General features: G+C 35.5%; 1 protein-coding gene across 2 annotated transcripts in view; it reads left to right on the forward strand.

Annotated features, from left to right (window-relative positions):
• The window catches only part of Ppil4 (peptidylprolyl isomerase like 4), a 37,407-nt gene that overhangs the window by 9,694 nt on the left and 8,042 nt on the right, over window positions 1-19,671 (forward strand). Inside the window, exons 8-12 of one of the 2 annotated variants that reach the window (XM_026401954.2) lie at window positions 2,774-2,898; window positions 4,196-4,262; window positions 7,950-8,061; window positions 12,409-12,505; window positions 18,577-18,724. In XM_026401954.2, the coding sequence (XP_026257739.1) occupies window positions 2,774-2,898; window positions 4,196-4,262; window positions 7,950-8,061; window positions 12,409-12,505; window positions 18,577-18,724 (549 nt within the window). The remainder of the gene's footprint in view (window positions 1-2,773; window positions 2,899-4,195; window positions 4,263-7,949; window positions 8,062-12,408; window positions 12,506-18,576; window positions 18,725-19,671) is intronic. The other variant, XM_077801730.1, reaches the window with a different exon arrangement.

Raw genomic sequence — 19,671 nt, forward strand, 5'->3', positions numbered from 1 at the left:
CAAGACAAATTCTAAGAAAACTATTGAACATAAAATCAACATCAATGAATCAATTGCATTTCTAAACACCAAGGATATATCAGTTGAAAGAGATATCAGGAAAATTATCCCTTTTACAATTAGCCTCAAAAAAGTAAAATATTTGGAAATCAACCTGAGAAAAGAGTTTAAAGACCTCTATAGTGAAAACTACAGAACTCTAAAGAAAGAAATTGAAGAAGACCTTAGAAAATGGAAAGATCTTCCATGTTCCTGGGTAGGCAAAATCAATATTATCAAAATGGCCATGCTGGGGCTGGGATTGTGGCTCAGCGGTAGAGCCCTAGCCTAGCACGGCTGGGACCCGGGTTCGATCCTCAGCACCACATAAAATAAAAATAAAGGCATTGTGTTGTGTCCGACTACACCTAAAAATGAATATTTAAAAAAAATGGCCATACTACCAGAAGCACTCTACAGATTTAATGCAATTCCTATAAAGATCCCAATGTTGTTCTTCACAGAAATAGAAAAAGCAATCCTTAGAGTGAAAAGTGATGCAGGAGAGAGACATCACAATGCCAGACCTTAAATTACACTACAGATCTATAGTAACAAAAACAGCATGGTATTGGAACCAAAACAGATATGAAGACCAAAGCACAAGAAGTAAAATCAAGGATCAATAAATGGGATGGTATCAACCTGAAAAACTTCTCAGCAAAGGAAACAATCAGGAATATGTACAGAGATTCTACAGATTGGTAGAAAATCTTCACCATCGTAAGTACCTCAGATAAGGCATTAATGTCCAGGATATACAAAGAACTCAAAAAACTTAACACCAGAAAAATAAATAACCCAATCAGTAAATGGGCAAAGGAACTAAACAAACACTTCACAGAAGAAGAAACACAAATGGTCAAAAAAAAAATATGGAAAATGTTCAACATCTCTGTCAATTAGAGAAATGCAAATTAAAACTACAGTGAGAGCCCATCTCATTCCACTCAGAATGGCAATTGTAAAGAATACAAATAAAAATGTTGGCAAGGATGTGGGGAGAAAGGTACTCTCATGTATTGTTGGTGGGACTGCAAATTGGTGCAACTACTATGGAAAGAGTGTGGAGATTCCTTAGAAAACTTGGAATGGAACCACCATTTGACCCAGTTATCCCCCTCCTTGGTTTATACTCAAAAGAACTTAAAAGCAGCATACTACATTTATGCAGCCACATCAGCTCAACTTACAATAGCCAAGTTATGGAAACAACCCAAGTGTCCTTCATTGGATGAATGGATAAAGAAAATGTGTTACATATAGACAATGGAATATTACTGAGCCATAAAGAAGAATGAAATTATGGCATTTGCTGGTAAATGGATAGAACTGGAGAATATCATGCTAAGTGAAATAAACCAATCCCCAAAACAACAAATCCCAAATGTTCTCTCTGATTTGTGAATGCTAACCCAAAACAAAGGAGGTTGGGAAGGGGAATCGTACAAATCCACTGGATTAGACAAAGGGAAAGGATTAGGGAGGGGAATAGGAAAGATAGTAGAATTAATCAGTCATAATTTTCCTAGCCTTGTATTTTTATACACAACCAGGGTAATTCTACATCATGTACAGCCACAACAGTGGGATCCTAAATAGCATAAGTTATATTTTATATATGTATAATTTGGCAAAATACATTCTACTGTCATGTGTAACTAAAAAGAACAAATAAAAAAATTTTTTAATTATTGGACATAAAAGAAAGATCTTTTGAGGCAGGGTATAGTGGCTCACACCTCTATGAGGCAGGAGGATCATAATTTCAAAGCCAGCCTAAATAACTTAATGAAACCCTGACAAGAAATAATAAAGGGCTTGAGATGTAGCTCAGTGGTTAAATGCCCCTAGATCTTTTGAGGAACTGGCAAGAAGAACAAGTGACTTATAAGGGAAATATTATTAGATTATAATCAAACTTCAACTGTAAAACTTCAGGAAGTTTGTGCCAAAGGAAAAATGGATTGTCATTTTTAAAACTTTTATGTTTTTAGATAATTTCAAACTTATAGAAGAACAGAGTATAGAAGTTATATATACCTTTTACTAGGATTCACCAATTTTTTTTAAGTATTTACTTTTAATACCCTTTTTTAAAACAATTTTTATGTCAATTTTTATTGAGGTACAATTAACATAAAGTAAGACTTGCCAATTTTTTTGTGTGTATGTAGTGTGGGGGATTGAACCCAGGGCCTTGTGCATGCGAGGCAAGCATTCTACCAACTGAGTTACACCCCCCAGCCCCGGATTCACCAATTTTTAAAAAAATTTTTTAGTTGTATATGGACATAGTACTTTTATGTATTTTTATATGGTGCTGAGGATTGAACCAGTGCCTCACACATGCTAGACAAGTGCTCTACCACTGAGCTACAACCACAGCCCAGATTCACTAATTTTTAACATTTTTGCTATGTCCACTTTACCATTCTCTCAGTTCTTTTTTGTGGTGCAAATATTAGCTGTTATTATTTTTTTTATTGTTTTTGTAATATTGCCTTATAATTATATATAATAGTGGGATTCATTATGCACATAATATAATATTGTTAATACCAGGAATGGTAGAGTTTCAAATTTTAAAGTCTTATAAGATTTATTTTCCTAAGGCTGGAATTTATGGAGGAAATTTAGATATTTTAGGGAAATCTGTGTTGTGGCCTTAGATAAAGTATTTAGGATGGAACCTCAGTAAAGGAATTGACTTAAGTTTTTGTTTATAATTTAGGTAGGAGATCTACCTGATGCAGATATTAAACCTCCAGAAAATGTGCTGTTTGTATGTAAATTGAATCCAGTGACCACAGATGAGGATCTGGAAATAATATTCTCAAGATTTGGGCCAATAAGAAGGTAAATCCTGGGGCTGGGGTTGTGGCTTAGTGGTAGAGCGCTCGCCTAGAACGTGCGAGGTGCTAGGTTGGATCCTCAGCACTACATAAAAATAAATAAAATAAAGGCATTGTGTCCAGCTACAACTAAATAAAAAAAAAAGGGTAAATCCTGCAATTAATAAAAGAGAAATTTGGAAAAATATAGGTATTGATGGTTTTCTAATGACATATTTTGGGTGAGTCTGTGAACTTTGGTTGAATTTTATGCTGGTGAATTTTTACAAGTGAATGTTTGAACAGTAAGAAAGAAAAGAATACATAAAGAAAAATATTTGATGTTTCTACTCGCTGCGCAAAAGTTTTCACTTTAAAACAGGAAATAAGTGGGATGATTTAGGTCTATTTTTATAAATTTTCAACAGTCCTCTTTAATATTTAATATACTTATCTCATTTTACTCCTAAAATTACCAGCAATCTGTTTCAAACTTAAATTTTTCAATTTTTTTTCTTTTGGTTTATTTTCCTTGCATTACTAATGCAAAAGTCTATGAAGGCAGTATTTCTGTGAGAAAGATGACTATTTTATAATTGATTAAAATGTATTATTTTACTATTTTGTTTCATATTTTTGAAGTAAGACTATGGTACATGGAGAAGTAGACAAGTCAATTTCAGCTTATTGGCCATTTTGCTTGTTTATTGTACAATAGATTATTTCCATGTAAAAGCTATACTCACGGTATTAAATTTTACCTTGATATTAAAATTCCTAAGTGTAGACTTGCTTAAACATTTATATGTGAATGTTGTAATTCATCTTTGTGATTTAAAAACTTTATAGGAGTTTATTTTTGTTAAAGGAAAGTTAAATATTTTTGTTTTATTTCCTTAGTGCTTAGGGAATTTAAGGACTGTAGGCCTATCTAGGTCATTTAGAGTGTACTGGGTTAGTAAAGTATTTTTTTTAAAAAAGAAGACTTGTTATTTAAGAAATATGGTGAGTTTAATTTGGCCTTTTTTTTTTTTTTTTTTTTCAGTACTAGGGATTGAAACAGGGGCACTCCCTCACTTAGCTACCTCTCAGCCCTTTTTATTTTTTATTTTGGGATAGAGTTGAGTTGCCTAGAATGACCTAGAACTTCTGATCCTCCTACCTCAGCCTCCTGGGTCACTGGAATTACGGGTGTTCAGGACAGCACCCAGCTTAACTTTGCCTTTTTAATAACTGGCTTATTATGTTATTTAGTTCCGCAGAGTATGAGTGAATACTTTCCTTTTTTAAAAACAAAGTCACTTTTTAAAACTTTCTTTCAGTTGTGAAGTTATTCGGGATTGGAAGACAGGAGAGTCCCTCTGCTATGCTTTTATTGAATTTGAAAAGGTATGCATAAATGAGATATATTAGGTTTGGTGTTTATTTTATGAATATGTTTTGTTTTTTTATTTTTGTACTGGGGATTGAACTCAGGGGCACTCCACTACTAAGCTATATCCCTAGCCCTTTTTATTTTCTTTTTATTTTGGGACAGCATCTTGCTAAATTGCTGAGGCTGACCTCAAACTTGAGATCCTCTTGCCTCAGTTTCCCAAGATGCTTGATTATAGGCGTGCACCACCATGCCCAGCTCATAGATTAGTTTTGTCTTAATTTTTTTTTAGTTATAGAGGGACACAATACCTTTATTTTATTTATTTTTATGGGTGCCGAGGATCGAACCCAGTGTGTGAGGAAGAGCTCTGCCACTGAGCTACAATCCCAGCCCAGTTTTGTCTAATTTTAACCTTGATATAAATGGGAACACAGTGTGTTCATATGCATCTTGATTCTTTTTGTTATTATTTATTTAGGTACTGAGGATTTAATGAACTGAAGGCCTTATACACTGAGCTACATACATACTCAGTCATTTTTATTTTTTATTTTGAGACATTCTTGCTAAGTGCTGAGACTGGCCTCAAACATGGGATACTCCTGCCTCATCCTCTTGAGTTGTGGGATTACAGGCATGCGCTGTCATGTCTTGCTTCTTCTGCTAGTATTATAAGATTATATGTGTTACTGTATGTGGTTTTTAAAGTTAACTTTTTAAAGTCAATTTTTTTTACATAGTATTTTATTGTATACATATAAAATGATTTAGATCTCCATTCTGCTGTTAATAGACATTTAGGTCCTTTCCAATTTTTGACTACAATGTGCGATACTATGAGAAAGTAAATTTTGTTCCAAGCATGGTAGTACATGTGTGTAATACCAGACTGGAGATGCTCAGGCAAGTGAATTGCAAGTTCGAGGCCAGCCTTAGCAACTTAGCAAAGCCCTAAGCAACTTAGCAAGACTCTATCTCAAAATAATAATAAAAAAGGGGGGGTTGGGCATGTGGCTCAGTGGTAAAGTACCCCTGGCTTCCATCCCTGGTACCAATAAATGAATGAAAGAATGAATGATTTTTTTTTTTTTTTAAAGTGCTGGAGGAAAGCTGGAGTTGTGGCTCAGTGGTAGAGTGCTCACCTAGCACGTGTGAGGCACTGGGTTCGATCCTCAGCACCATATAAAAATAAATAAATAAAAGTACTGCATCTATCCAAAACTAAAATTAAAAGGGCTAGGGGTGTGGCTCAGTGGTTAAAGTGCTCTGGGTTCAATTCCTAATACCTAAAAATAAAAAAGTTTTGTTGTTTTGTTTGATCTACTGTGTCTTTTATTTATTTTTAAATTTTCTAATCATTTCTGTAAAGACACCTTCTGATGTTGTGGTATGCATGTATTTCTGCAGAATGTATATCTAGTTGTGAATTGCTGGGTCCTACAGTAGATGCAGCATTAGCAGACAATTCCAATTAATTTTCCAAGGTGGTCATACTGATTTTCACTTCCAGTAGTAGTGTTTGGTACTCCATGTTGTTCCATGTCTTGACCAACTCTTAATATGGTCAGTCTTTTAAGTTATATCTTCTGGAAGATCTTTAGTAGTATCTTATTGTGCTTTACTTTACATTTCCCTCATTGAGTCACTTTTTCAAAAATTTATTATCATTTAAATGTACTTTTTAAATGAAGTACCTATTCAAGACTTACCCACTTTTTGATTGTGTATTTCACTTACTGGTTTCTAAGAATTCTTTGTATTTTCTGGGTGCAAGCTATTTTTTGCAGGGGTGGGGGGCATGTTTTATGCAGTTATCTTCTATGAATTTTCTTTTTTCTTTCTTTCTTTTTTTTTTTTTTTTTTTTTTGATAGTGCTAGGGATAAAACCTAGAGCCTTGTGCATGCTAGGCAAGTGCTTTACCACTGAGCTGCATCCTTAGCCCCCTTTTCCCATTTTTAATAGTGTCTTTTAATAAACAGAAATTTCTAATTTTAATAGTTGTTTGTCAATATTTTTTTCTGAATCTGCTTAAAAAATCTTTGCCTTCTCCAAAGTCATGAAGGTATTTTCCTATTATATTTTTTAGAGCTTTGTTGCAAACTGTTTCCCATTGGATATATAATTTTATTATTGTGTATTACATTTAAGGTTCGTTTTTCTTAGATGGGATAGGCAAGTGACTTACCACCACTTATTAAAAAGATTGTTCTGTTCCCATAGCTCTGGAGGGCCACCTTTATCATAAATCAGCTCTCTATTTATGTGCAATGTCTGTTTCTGGATGCTGTACTGTTGCACAGATCAGTTTGTCTATTCTTTTATTGTTGTTGGCAGTGGTTCTGGGGGTTGAACCTAGGGTCTCATGAATGCTGAGCCAGTGGTCTACCACTGAGCTACATCCCCAGCCCAATTTGTTTATTCTTATACCACTGTTACATTTTTTAATCACTATAGTTTTTTGATATCTTGTAGTGTGGGTTCTCCGACTTTATTCTTGAAGATTTTCTTGGCTATTTTGTCTTTTACATTTCTAAATGCATTTTTCAATCAGTTTCTCAATTTTGAAGACATTTCTCTTTTGTTGTTGTTGTTGAAAGGCACTACTGTGCCTTTCTTCCATTCCACAGGGAGATCAGTTCAGTGAAGGCTGGAGGACTGAACTTAGGGCCTGGCCCAAGCTAAGCACACGTTCTTACACCCTCATACCTGAAGAAATTCTTAACTGTTTTTTAGGTGTAAGTCTGCTGACTATTTTCAAATGCTATCCTTTTGAAAAAAATGATCTGAGAAACTTTCTCTTTGGGAAAATGACACAGTGTAAATTATCACTGCCCATACTTAATTAATCAGATTAATCAACAGTAATATTGATTGCCTACCATGTCTAGATGTTTGTTTTGTGGTGGAGGGAGTGAACCCAGGTCCTGCTCATGCTAGTCAACCGCTCTACCACTGAGATACATCCCTAGCCCTTTTTATTATTTTGAGGCATGTTGCCCTTATTGGCCTTGAACATGTAATCCTCTTGTCTGAGCCTCCCAAGTCTCTGGAATTGTCGATGTGTGCCATTGCACTGACTTCAAAAGCACTGGCTGTGCTTCTAAATTTAGAAATTTTTTAGATTTGAAAGGTACACTGTGTGTGTGGATATATAGTCAAATACACATTACATCTGTGGCTTATGTAATACTCCTCTGGGCCAGCATTCTGTAATGTATCACAAAAATATTTCTGCAGTGAAGCAAATGAATATTCATACTAAGAATCAAAAAAGGCCATAACCTCATTAGGTTGCTACCCAATTACTTTTAATACTGAATTTTTATCAAACAAACAAAAAAACGATTGCACTTTTCAGGATACAGTATTTTGGAGTTTTAAGTGAAAAGGAGTATGGAATTGTAAGGGAAGGATATCTATGTCTATTGCAATCAGATCTTGATTAAAACTCTTGGCTTTGACCCTTGTGTAATCTTTAGCAGCTTCAGTACCTCTCTAAAATTCTCTTAGTACCTCTTGGGTTGTTACTAGAGTTAGTTGAGATAAATAATAGATGCAAAACATTTAACAACATCTGGTATAAGAATTTTTCAAATATCAATTTCAATAACAATAAATTTTATGTATTTTCAGAATTTGTTCTTGTTACAGAAATCTTTTCTGTAAAAACTTATGCTTTTTTTAATAATTACAATAGGAAGAAGATTGTGAGAAAGCATTCTTCAAAATGGATAATGTACTTATCGATGACAGAAGAATACATGTGGATTTTAGCCAGTCTGTTGCAAAGGTTAAATGGAAAGGAAAAGGTATATTGATTTAACTTCTTTTTTTCTGTTCTGTTTTGCCTGCTTCCATATGTAGCCTTTTACTTGATACTGTTAATTAGGAGAAATGTCAATTGACATAAACGCCTGCCACTAATGATTTTTACCCATCTGCTATCTAGAATCTAAGCTGTATGTATTTGAAACTAATGAAAAAGATCTGCATTTTCTGTGTTTAACTGTATTACTTTTAATATGGTCAGTCTTTTAAATTATATCCATTCTGGAAGATGTTTAGTAGTATCTGACTATAGATTTGATTTGTTTCTAAAGTAACTCTGATTTTAAGGTTGTTTGGGTCTTTTAGATACAAAACTCTTTTTAAAAAGTTTTCTTAAGTGTGTTTTAGTGGTCATGGTAAAAAATTGAGAAGATTCATGAAAAGGTATAAGAAAAAAAATCTCTTCCACTCCTGTTTCTTATCTACCTAGTTTCTCTTCCCAGAAATAACCACTCTTCCTTTTTTTTTGTTTTTGTTTTTGTTTTTGGGTACTAGAATTTAAACCCAGTGGCACTGTAGAGCTACATCCCCAGTCTTTGAGACGGGCTTTTACTAACTTGTTGAGGGTCTCACTAACTTGCTGAGGCTGACTTTGAATTTGTGATCCTCCTGCCTCAATCTCCTGAGAGTTGGGATTACAGGTGTGCAACACTGCACTTGCCTAAAATGCAAGTTTATTCTTTTCAGTGATTGCTCAGTCTTTTTTTTTTTTTTTTTTTTTGTGGTGCTGGTGATTGAACCCAGGGCCTTGTGCAGCAAGGCAAGTATCCCCAGCCCCAGACTGCTCAGTCTTCTATAGAATGTAGGTATCACAGTTTTTTTAATCAGGTCTATTAATGGACATTCAGTGTTTCTAACTTTTTACTCTTCTCTGTACTACAGTACTATTTGGTATTTCTATATATATGACATGTCCCACATATGCATATGCATATCAAATAAATTCCTGGTAGTGGCATGCCAAACTAAAGGTTGGGTCTGTTGGATGCTGAAAGAATATGCACTGTTTTAATTTTTAATTTTATGTTATATATTTTTGGTACTGGGAATTGAACCCAGGGGCATTTAACTAGTGAGCCACATCTCTAGCTTGTTTTTATTTTTTGGTACCAGGAATTGAACTCAGGGGCACCTTAAACACCAAGCCATGTCCCCAATCCTTTTTTATTTATATTTTATTTAATTTTTTTAATTTCAATTTTTTTTTTAAGAGAGAGAGAGAGAATTTTAATATTTTATTTTTTAGTTCTCGGCGGACACAACATCTTTGTTGGTATGTGGTGCTGAGGATTGAACCCGGGCCGCACGTATGCCAGGCGAGCGTGCTACTGCTTGAGCCACATCCCCAGCCCTTTATATTTTATTTAGAGACAGGGTCTCACTTAGTTGGGGCCTTGCTAAGTTGCTGAGGCTGGATTTGAACTCAGGATCCTCCGGAGCCTCTGGGATTATAGGTGTGCGCCACCACACCCAGCTATTTTTTTATTTTGAGACAGGGTCTGAGTTGCTGAGGGCTTTGCTAAGTTGCTGAGGCTGGCTTTGATTCTCCTGCCTCAACCTCCCAAGCTGCTGGGATTACAGGCATGTGCCACCATGCCCAACCATTTCTTTCTTTTTAACTTTAGTTTTGAGACAGTTTTACTAAGTTGCTGGCCTAGAACTTGGGATCCTCCTGCTTCAACTTCCCAAGTAGCTGGAATTACAGGTATATGCCATCATGCCCAATTCATTTCCCATGATTTTAATGAAGTCTTTTTTACTAGAAAGAAATTGAGAACACTGTTTGGTAGTGAAGTGCTAAATTGTTTAGTAGATTGTGTTACCGTATGGGGGTTCAGAGAAGGGAGAAATTGTTAGGGACTGGAGAAGGCAAAGAAGGCCTAGTGGAAGCCAAGATCCCTGTGGTAGGAGAGAGTGACTTGGGCTGGGGCCCTGTGTACTACTTGTTTCCTCCCATGAATGCTTCTGAGTGACTTGTGAAAACTATGATGAAGTACCAAAATGTTTTTTTCACATGTTACAGCTTTACGAACAATACATCACATAAATATATTTAGTGATAAGCTTAGTGGGGTTGTAGCTTATTGGTAGAATGCTTGCCCAGCACATGTAAGGTGCTGGGTTCAATCCTCAGCACCACATTAAAAAAAATAAATAATAAAATAAAGGTATTGTGTCCATCTACAACTAAAAAAAAGCAGTAGTAGTGATGAGTTGCTGGCCTGAAGTGATGTGGTTCTGTTCCAGTAGTACTGCCAAGTGGCCTTTTATGTAGGGCTTTTTTTCCACAGAGCTAATTTAATTTTATCATTTGTTTCAAATGTATTAACTATAATTTTACATTATTGATAAGAAACTTAAGGCATAATCTTGTGACATAATATACCCAGAGTCATATACTATGATGATTTGGAGACCTTAAGTATAGTTTGGATTTTTTTTCTCTCAGTCTTGTTTTCTTCCCAACCCATTGACACGTTGAAGACATGATCCTACTTTCCTAAGTTGTTTCAGCATGGTTTATTTACAAGATCATTTTTACATGAATTTATTCATGCTGTTTTCTAAAATAAAATGCAGCATATGGGAGAGAGATGCTTTGGGTTCACAGACGCCATCATAAATGTAGTTTATTGTTAGCCTCTTAATTCTGAGATAATTTTGAATATACATGTAATTGACTCACATTTTAAAAATTGAATGTATATTCTTCACAGTGCTAAATACATTCCCACAGTCTTATTTAGTGTTTTAACTAGCAATGAGAAATGTTGATATTATTTTTAGTTTATAAATGAAGAGAATGAGTTACCAGAGAAGTGAAATGTCTTACTCCCACTTGAGCCAAGATTTGAATTTAAAATCTCTCGCTTTAATCTGTTACCCTTTCTATATAACATAACTGCTGCATCCATACTGAAACTCCTAATAACAGGCACATGGCAAATCATTTTTCAGGGATAAAATACTACCTGTTGCTGGGTGTGGTGGCTGCCCCAGGAGGCTGAGACAGGAGGATAATCCCAGCTGCCCCAGGAGGTTGAGACAGGAGGATTTCGAGTTCAAAGCCAGCTTCAGCAATGGCAAGATGCAAAGCAACTTAGTGAGACTCTGTCTCTAAATAAAATACAAAACAGGGCTGAGGATGTGGCTCAGTGGTCCAGTGCCCCTGAGTTCAATCCCTGGTACCCACCCCACAAAATGCTACCTGTTTGTTACTGTTTCCAGTTATTTTAACTCTTACATAAGTCTATTTCACATTATAGGAAACATTGTTTGCTGACCATTTTTATTTTCAGTCTCCGGAATCTAGCCCTCTCCCACCACCACTTTTTTTCCTTTTGAGGAGTTTTGCTATGTTGCCCAGGCTAGCCTTGAAATTGTTATCCTCATGCCTTAGCCTCTGAGTAGCTGGGATTATATTCGTGCACCCTTGTGCCCAGCTTTTATCCTCTTTTTTCATTCCTGTTTTCCCCTTCCTTAAAACCCGGACAATCAAGATATGCAGTATTCATAATCAAGACATCTCTCATTATACTTCTAGTTTTCCTTTCTTGTCCTTGCAATCCAGGGCCCTGCTATAGGAAGCCTTCCCATAAGAAGCACTTCCTCATGGTAGCTGAAGGGATAGAAAAGGTAGGCCAGTTAGCAGGTCTGGGACATGGATGGAATCTGAATCCTCATTTGGTAGGAGACTAGACTGGAGAGTAGTTGGATGTTAACAATAGTCTTATTATACTGAAGAGATTATTGATTTCATTTCTGGCAGTTGGGAGGAATAAAGGTACCTATAGGTGAGAATTCAAAGTGGGAATGGTTCTCTACTGTGCTGTCGCCAACCCTCTTTCACATCTCTTTAGTGAACTTCTGTGCACATTCTGTTATCTCCTACCTGTCTGGTGCTCTGTTTGGAGACAAGTCAGTTGTCTTTAACATCTTATTCCAAACTAATAAGTCATTCAGTTTTCAAACTCAAGCTCCAGATCTTCAGTTTTCCCTTGGACTTATGTTTTCCTGGGTTTATTGGATCTACTTAAACATTGCACTGTATGTGTCTTTTATTTGAAAGTTTGATGTAATATTCACATATGTCATTAGGTGGCAGTATACGGCTGTCTAGCAAAATCTTATGTCAGTTAAAATAATAATAATGGAGATTAAATTTCTATGATTTCTTTTGTTCTTTTCTTACCCTTTTTCTGTTTACTAATAGATACCATTTATAAAATAGCTCTTAAAGTATATATTTTATAAAACAACTATTGTTCTTGATTAATTATGTGACTTTTCTTACTAAACTCCTTTTTTTTTTTTCTCTTAATAAATAGGTGGGAAATACACCAAGAGTGATTTCAAAGAATATGAAAAGGAACAGGATAAACCTTCGAATTTGGTCCTGAAAGATAAAGTAAAACCCAAACAGGAGTATCCTTAATAAGAATCAATTAATCAATGTGCATTGACCACCCATTATGTGTACTATGTGATGAGCTATAAAATGTCATAAAGGCAAGTTTCTTGAATCTAAATGATTTGTAAAAAAGTAACTTATTGTTATCTTTTTAAAAAAAAAAATTTAAATACATTTTTTAGTTGTAGAAGCACACAATACCTTTATTTGATTTATTTATGTGCTGCTGAGGTTCAAACCCAGTGCCTCACACATGCAAGGCAAGCACTCTACCACTGAGTCACAACCCCAACCCCTTATTATTATTTTTTTTCAGTACCTTACATATACTTTTTGTTTTCATTCTAGTCTTTTTAAATTAATTCTATTATAAAGTTAAGTTCAAAAGGAATCTTAGTAACCTAAGTCTTTTCCTATTTATCATATTCCTAAATGATCTTCAGGGTAAGATATTAATTTTCTGTATATAATTGCAATTTTTTAAATTCCTCATAATTAGAAATTTATTATTGCTAAGCTAAATCCTTTGTCTAATCATTCTCTTATGCTTAACTTCCTTACCTAGGTAAGAAAATCCTATAGTTCTTTGTTAAGAGATTAGGTTACTTTTTACTGCATGCTACATTTTATTTTAATAACAAATATTTATTGAGCTGCTGTTGAATACAAGAGTTGATGTTTATAGAATTGAAAAGAAATCTACTAAGTTACTACTTAATTCAAGTTCTTCCAAGTTTTAGGTTGAGACAAGTAAAAAGCAATGAAACATACTGTTTATATTATGTCATTTAATTTGTTCACTGATTTTTTTCCATTATAAATCTATCACTCCACACATTGCAAAGGTTATTTCTTTGGTGATTGTTTCTGGTAAATGGTGTCTTTGTTTCCTTTTTTCTGTTGGTGTTTCAGGGATTCTTTTTTCCTATGCTATGTAGACATTTCTTTTCCAAGTATTTTTAAGGAGAGATAAATATCAGGTTGACCTTTATATATTTATGTTTTAAAATATTGTTGGTTGTCTATGCAGTGCATAAAGCATTGTGAGATATTAGTGTCAGGTAAATTCTGAAGAATGCTGACAAAATCAACATCAGAAGCTTTCATAGGCAAACAGACCAACAAGCTGAGATTTGGCCCCAAAAGAGCCACATTAGAGGACATATGACTAAAAGTCAAAGTCATAAGAGAAATCGATGAAATAAATACACTTGAGATTTATCTACCAAATCTCTTAAGCTATGTTTAGGCTACCTACTAGTAACTGTAGCTAGAAGAAGGGGAATGTGGAGGGCAAACAAAGGAAGTACAGTTATAGAGTATAAAGCAGAGGGAGGTTTCTTTTTCCTTGTGGAGGCTGAAAAGAAGGAATGCATAGCATTAAAAATGTTTAAAATTTAAGATTGTTTTAGCTGGATGTGGTGGCACACATCTGTAATCCCAGCAGCTGAAGAGGCTGAGGCAGGAGGATCACAAGTTCAAAGCCAGCCTTGACAGCTTTGTAATGCCCTAAGCAACTAAGCAAAATAAAAAATAAAAAGGGCTAGGGATATGGCTCAGTGGTTATGCACCCCTAGGTTCAATGCCTGGTACCAAAAAAAAAAAAAAAAAAAAGAAAGAAAGAAAAGAAAAGAAAGAAATCAAGAGAATAGATTTCTGAGTTAAGAAAGGAAACTAGGCATATTTGAAAGTTAATCTCTAATCCAGTACCATTCCATAGAACTTTCTAGCCAGATACAGTGGTGCATGCCTGTAATCCTAATGACTCAGGAGGCTAAGGCAGGAGGATCACAAGTTCAAAGCTAGCCTCAGCAACTTAGCAAGGCCCTAAGCAGCTTATCAAGACCCCATCTCTAAGTAAAAATATAAAAAGAGCTGGGGATGTAGCTCAGGGGTAAAGCATCCCTGGATTCAATCCCCAGTACCAAAAAGGAACTTTCTACTTTTATAAAAATGTACTATAACTCCGTTGTCCAGTTTAACAACTAACCACATGTGGCTAGTGAGCTTATAGGATGGACTAAGGAGCTGAATTTTAAATTTTTTAAAATTTTAATCATATGATTGCATATTTCTAGTATTGAACAGTACAGCTTCTAGTCTTCTGAAGTTGATGTAGAAGACAGACATGTCCTGATAACTATTGTCAAATAATTGACAGAATATTGTACAGGAAAGAGGAAATTCATGAATCTAACCTAATAGATAATCTCTATCTTCTTGGTAGTTACTAGTTTTCGTTTTAGCGAGGCATTTATTTTCTCTGGTAGAACAGCAGAGAGACAGAACATGTTTATAGTATGTAAGCTACATACACACAACACAGACTCTCTTACATTCCTTTCATGTATTAAGTGATTTGTTACTTATGGCAAGGGAAGGGGATTCAGAGGACATCTGAGTATATGTACAGATAAGTTGTCTGAAGTCAGTTAAAAGGCATGATGGAGATGTATGTTCTGGATCTTGAGAGAAAGAAAAATTATAAATGTAGATTATTAATTAAAAAGACTAAAAATATTAGAAAAGTTTAGATCTTAGGGAAGAAATTAGAGAAAACAAGTCAGTAGAGTCACAGATTTGTATTTTATACAAAAGATTTTAAAGTGTTGGTTTTAGTAGTTAAGTGGAAGATAGTGAGGAAGAGACAGAACAAGTCTCTTAGTGGTATAATGGGTAATCAACAATTATTTAATTAGAAACTGTTAAATACCCAGTTTGGCAGTGAAAAGTTCTGTCTCTAACCACATGGAACTTGCATTTTATTTTGGAGTGTGGCAGGTGGGATACTAACATAAAATAACTACCATTAATAGGCTGGAGCATTGCAAAGAAGTAAATTCATGGGCTAGACATAGTGGCACGTGCCTGTATTTTAGCTACTCAGAAGTTTGAGTAAGGCAGGAGGATCAGTTGAGCTTCTGCGTTCAAGACCAGCCTAGCCAACATAGTAAGATAACATTTTTTTTTGTTAAAAAGTACATTTGTGTGGGGCTGGGGTTGTGGCTCAGTGGTAGAGCACTTGCCTAGCATGTGTGAGGCACTGGGTTTGATTCTCAGCACTGCATATAAACAAATAAAATAAAGGTCCATTGACTTCTAAAAAAAAGTATTTTTTAAAAAAAAAGTACATTTGTGGGATATGAGGGAATTCTGTCAAGTAACATTCAAACTATAACTTGAATATAGGGCAGAGGATAGCCGCCGAGTCAGTCAACTTCTTTATTTAATTTTGGTCCATCATTTAAGAAAGATTATACCTTTTGTATGTGTATCTTAAGAAAGATACTGGGGATTGAACCCAGGGCCTCATCTATGCTAGGAAGTACTATACCACTGAGCTACATTCTCCACCTCGTTTTATTTGGAGACATGGTCTGACTAAGTTGTCCAGACTGGCCTCAAACTTGGAATCCTCCTGCCTCAGCCTCCTGAGACACTGGGATTACAGGTATATGCCTCTGTGCCTGCCATAAAATAGTATTTTTATTAGTCATCATTATACTCCATGTTCTGTTCTATGGTATGTCTAATAATGCTGATCATAACCTATGGATTTTAGCCCCATTGTTGGATTACTACCTTCGGTTTGAAGAACACTGCTGCAAAACATCTTTGACAGAGGGAGCCCCATGTACTGGGCACACAAGGGCTGTTGGATTTGTATCTGAGAGAAGATCCAGAAGGCACTCTGGGTGCCATAGTATACAGGAGAAAAAAAGTTTGAGATAATGGAGTGATAAGGCTAATATGGGCTGACGAGCATTTTTAGCCATCTGGAGGAAAGCTAGAAGGCATAGTGTTCCTATTAGGTATTATATAGACAGGAGGCATCCTTGAGGAAAGCCTTGAGCTGTGGCTTTGTGAAAACAGACATGAGACTCGTCCTGAAGGAAGTGTATCTGTTTACTCCAGTTCCACATGCAACTACAATAGTTCCTGTATTTTTGGCTTCCTCATAAGCTTTCTTTTGAAAACTGCTATTGTAGCCCATGTCAGCCTGCCTGAAAATCCAATTTAGAAGTTGAGATTACTTTTAGAAGAAGTTGTAACAATTTTATCTTTTCTCTATTCTAAGACATTATTAATTTTCCTTCTTTCCTTCCTTCCTTCCTTCCTTCCTTCCTTCCTTCCTTCCTTCCTTCCTTCCTTCCTTCCTTCCTTCCTTCCCTCCCTCCCTATGGATTGAACTCAGGGCTTCATCATACTGGGCAGGTTCATCCTACTATACCATGGCTCCATTATTAAAATTTTAATAATGTATTTATGTGAACTTTAGGAAATATTCACTCAGTTCTATCTCCTAGAAAAATAATGATTTTTTTTATCTTTTTTTTTTGGTACTGAGGATTGAACCCAGGGTTACTTTACCACTGAACTACATCCCCAGCCCTTTTTATTTTGGTTATTTGAGACAGGGTCTTGCTAAGTTGCTGTGGGTTTCCCTGAGTTGCCTAGGCTGGCCTCAAATTTGCTATCCTGCCTCAGCCTCTGATTCGTTGGGATTATAGGTGTGCACCATCCTGGCCAGTGATAGTGTTTATTTCTTTTTGTTCCTTTCAAGCCTTTTTATGAAGTCTTTTTATTAAGTTGTATAAAGTTATAATCACTATATGGTATATTCAGTTTTTGATTTAAGCTTTTTCTACTTTTAGTTTTCATAGACATCTTTCCACATTTTTTAGAGCATTTATCATTTGTCAACAACTCTCTTTAGAATATATCATGATGAAATGCTGTATTATCTTTATTACTAAATATTTTCCTACTCTAATATTAAAAATAATTCTGCTATCTATATCTTTGTTCATTTAACTTATTTTAATTTCTATCAATTCTTATTGGAATTTAAACATGATAACTGATATACTTTGCTGAATTTCCTTCTGTAGCATCAGTCTGAAAGAAAAACCATGGGAGTACCTGTTTTCTTTTGGGGCTAGGGTGGGGCGTAGTAGGGATTGAACCCAGAGGCATTAGGCCACTGAGGTACATATCCAGTCCTTTTTATTTAATTTTTTTCTAGTTAAAGATGGACCTTGTTTTCTACGTTTTAAGTTTTTCATTATTAACAAATATATTTCTTTCTTTCTTCTCTCTCTCTCTCTCTCTCTCTCTCTCTCTCTCTCTCTCTCTCTATTTGATACTGGAGATTAAGCCCAGGGGCACTTTATCAGTGAACTATATACCATCTTTTATTTATTTTTGAGATTAGGTCTCACTTGCTGAGGCTGACCTTGAACTTGAGATCTTCTTGCATCAGCTTTCTAAGTTGCTAGGATTACAGGCACTGTGTCCAGCATGTTTCTTTATTTCTTTTGCTAGTCGTATTTTCATTTGTGGACACTGTTTTTTATTTCCCCCTTCATATTTTTTGCTTACTAATTAACTGTTAAAAAAATGTAAAGTTTTTTCCATTTCTCCTTATTACATAATGAAAGAAAATAACTTTATTTTAGACATATTCTCTATGCTTTTGAGGTGCTATTTGCTTTTGCTTTTTATCCCCCCACATTTGTATTATTTTAGCAGTTTAGGAAGAGGTTTTGGTTTAAGTCCCATTGTTTGTTGCCCTCAAACATCACTGTTACACAGATCACAATAAGGACTATTGTTTGGTTCGTTGTGGCTTCATGAACAGGCTGGCAGTCTACCACATTGATTTGGAATTCACTGGAGAACTCTTGTCCTGAAATAGTATTTCCATTCCATACCAGGGTGGCTGTGCCCGTGTATAGGCCAGTTAAGAGATGGCGCCACTTATAGTAGACAGACTCCTTAGCAGCTCTGCAGGCCTGAGCCATGTAAGTCCTAAAAGCCACAGATGCCATTTCTGGGTCTGTAGAAAGTAGCCCCTGCCAGGGTGTCCCCTCTAACTTAGGGCGCCAGGGGCTGTGCTATGACATCCTAATTCATAGTGACTCACTCACTGGTCCCCCTCCAATGGGCTGTGCTCCCTGGAGGGGCCCACTGTTTGCTCTAAAAAGTTACATTTGGCCTTCCAACCTCCCATATCTACCAGATTCTTATGTTTTGATGTTTTTATCTGTAATTTCTCATATTTGCCCTTAACTAAGTGTTGCAGTGCAAAATATGATCTTATACTAGATGAGCAGGCAGAAGACTCAAAATCAAGTCACTCACACACAAGTAAAAAACACAAGAAGAAAACCCGGCACTGCTCTGAAGAGAAGGAAGATGAGGACTACATGCCAATCAGAAATACTAACCAGGTACTTCAGATGTCCAACTTAGATTCAAAGAAATAAATATTTTATTCCTCTGTAAATGACACGTTAGTGACACAATTTAGGAGGTAAAGGATAGTTCTGAACAAGGATAGGTATTAGTTCCTAGCTTTAAAATTAGAATGATTGTACAGGAGTAATGGACTTTTTCAAGAATATTTTTTCCAAGTTATAAAAGATTGTTTTCAGCCAGGCAGGGTGGGGCACACCTGTAATCTCAGCGGCTCAGAAAGCTGAGGCAGGAGGATCACAACAAAAGCAAGGTGCTGAACAACTCAGTGAGACCCTGTTTCTGAATAAAATACAAAATAGGGCTGGGGATGTGGCTCAGTGGTCAGGTACCCCTGAGTTCAATCTCCAATATCTATCCTCTCCTCCCCGCAAAAAAAAAAAAAAAAAAAAAAAAAATTGTTTTCAGAGTCACTTAAGTTATACATTTCCACATTGTGAAACTAGAGCAATTTCCATCCCTGTGAATGCTCTAAAACAAGTTAACTGCTGAAAAAATGTTTCTTGGTTGTTAGCTTTATTTGTCAACAGGGGTTTCACATATAGAACTTGCAGACCTGGAGATTTTATGGCTATAAAAATTATGACCTTTTATATTGTATATATGAAATAAAAACAGAACTTATAATTTATCATCCCAAAGTTCTTCAGAAGAGCAAATTTTCTAAAATTATAACAAAAATTCCCTGAAGGAATTGATTATAAAAAGAAGAAATCATTTCTAATGTGTGTCTTTTTTTCTACATTAAACAAAAAGCAAGTAACATCCCAGCTCCTTGATTTTGATTTTGTTTTAGCATTTTTTTGGTACCAGGGATTGAACCCAGGGGCACTCAACCACTGAGCCACATCCCCAGACTTCTTTATACTTTATTTAGAGATGGTGTCTTGCTAAGTTGCTTAGGGCCTTGCTAAATTGCTGA

Source organism: Urocitellus parryii, chromosome 8 (genome assembly GCF_045843805.1).
Source record: "Urocitellus parryii isolate mUroPar1 chromosome 8, mUroPar1.hap1, whole genome shotgun sequence".
In the NCBI taxonomy this organism is placed as follows: Eukaryota; Metazoa; Chordata; class Mammalia; order Rodentia; family Sciuridae; genus Urocitellus; species Urocitellus parryii.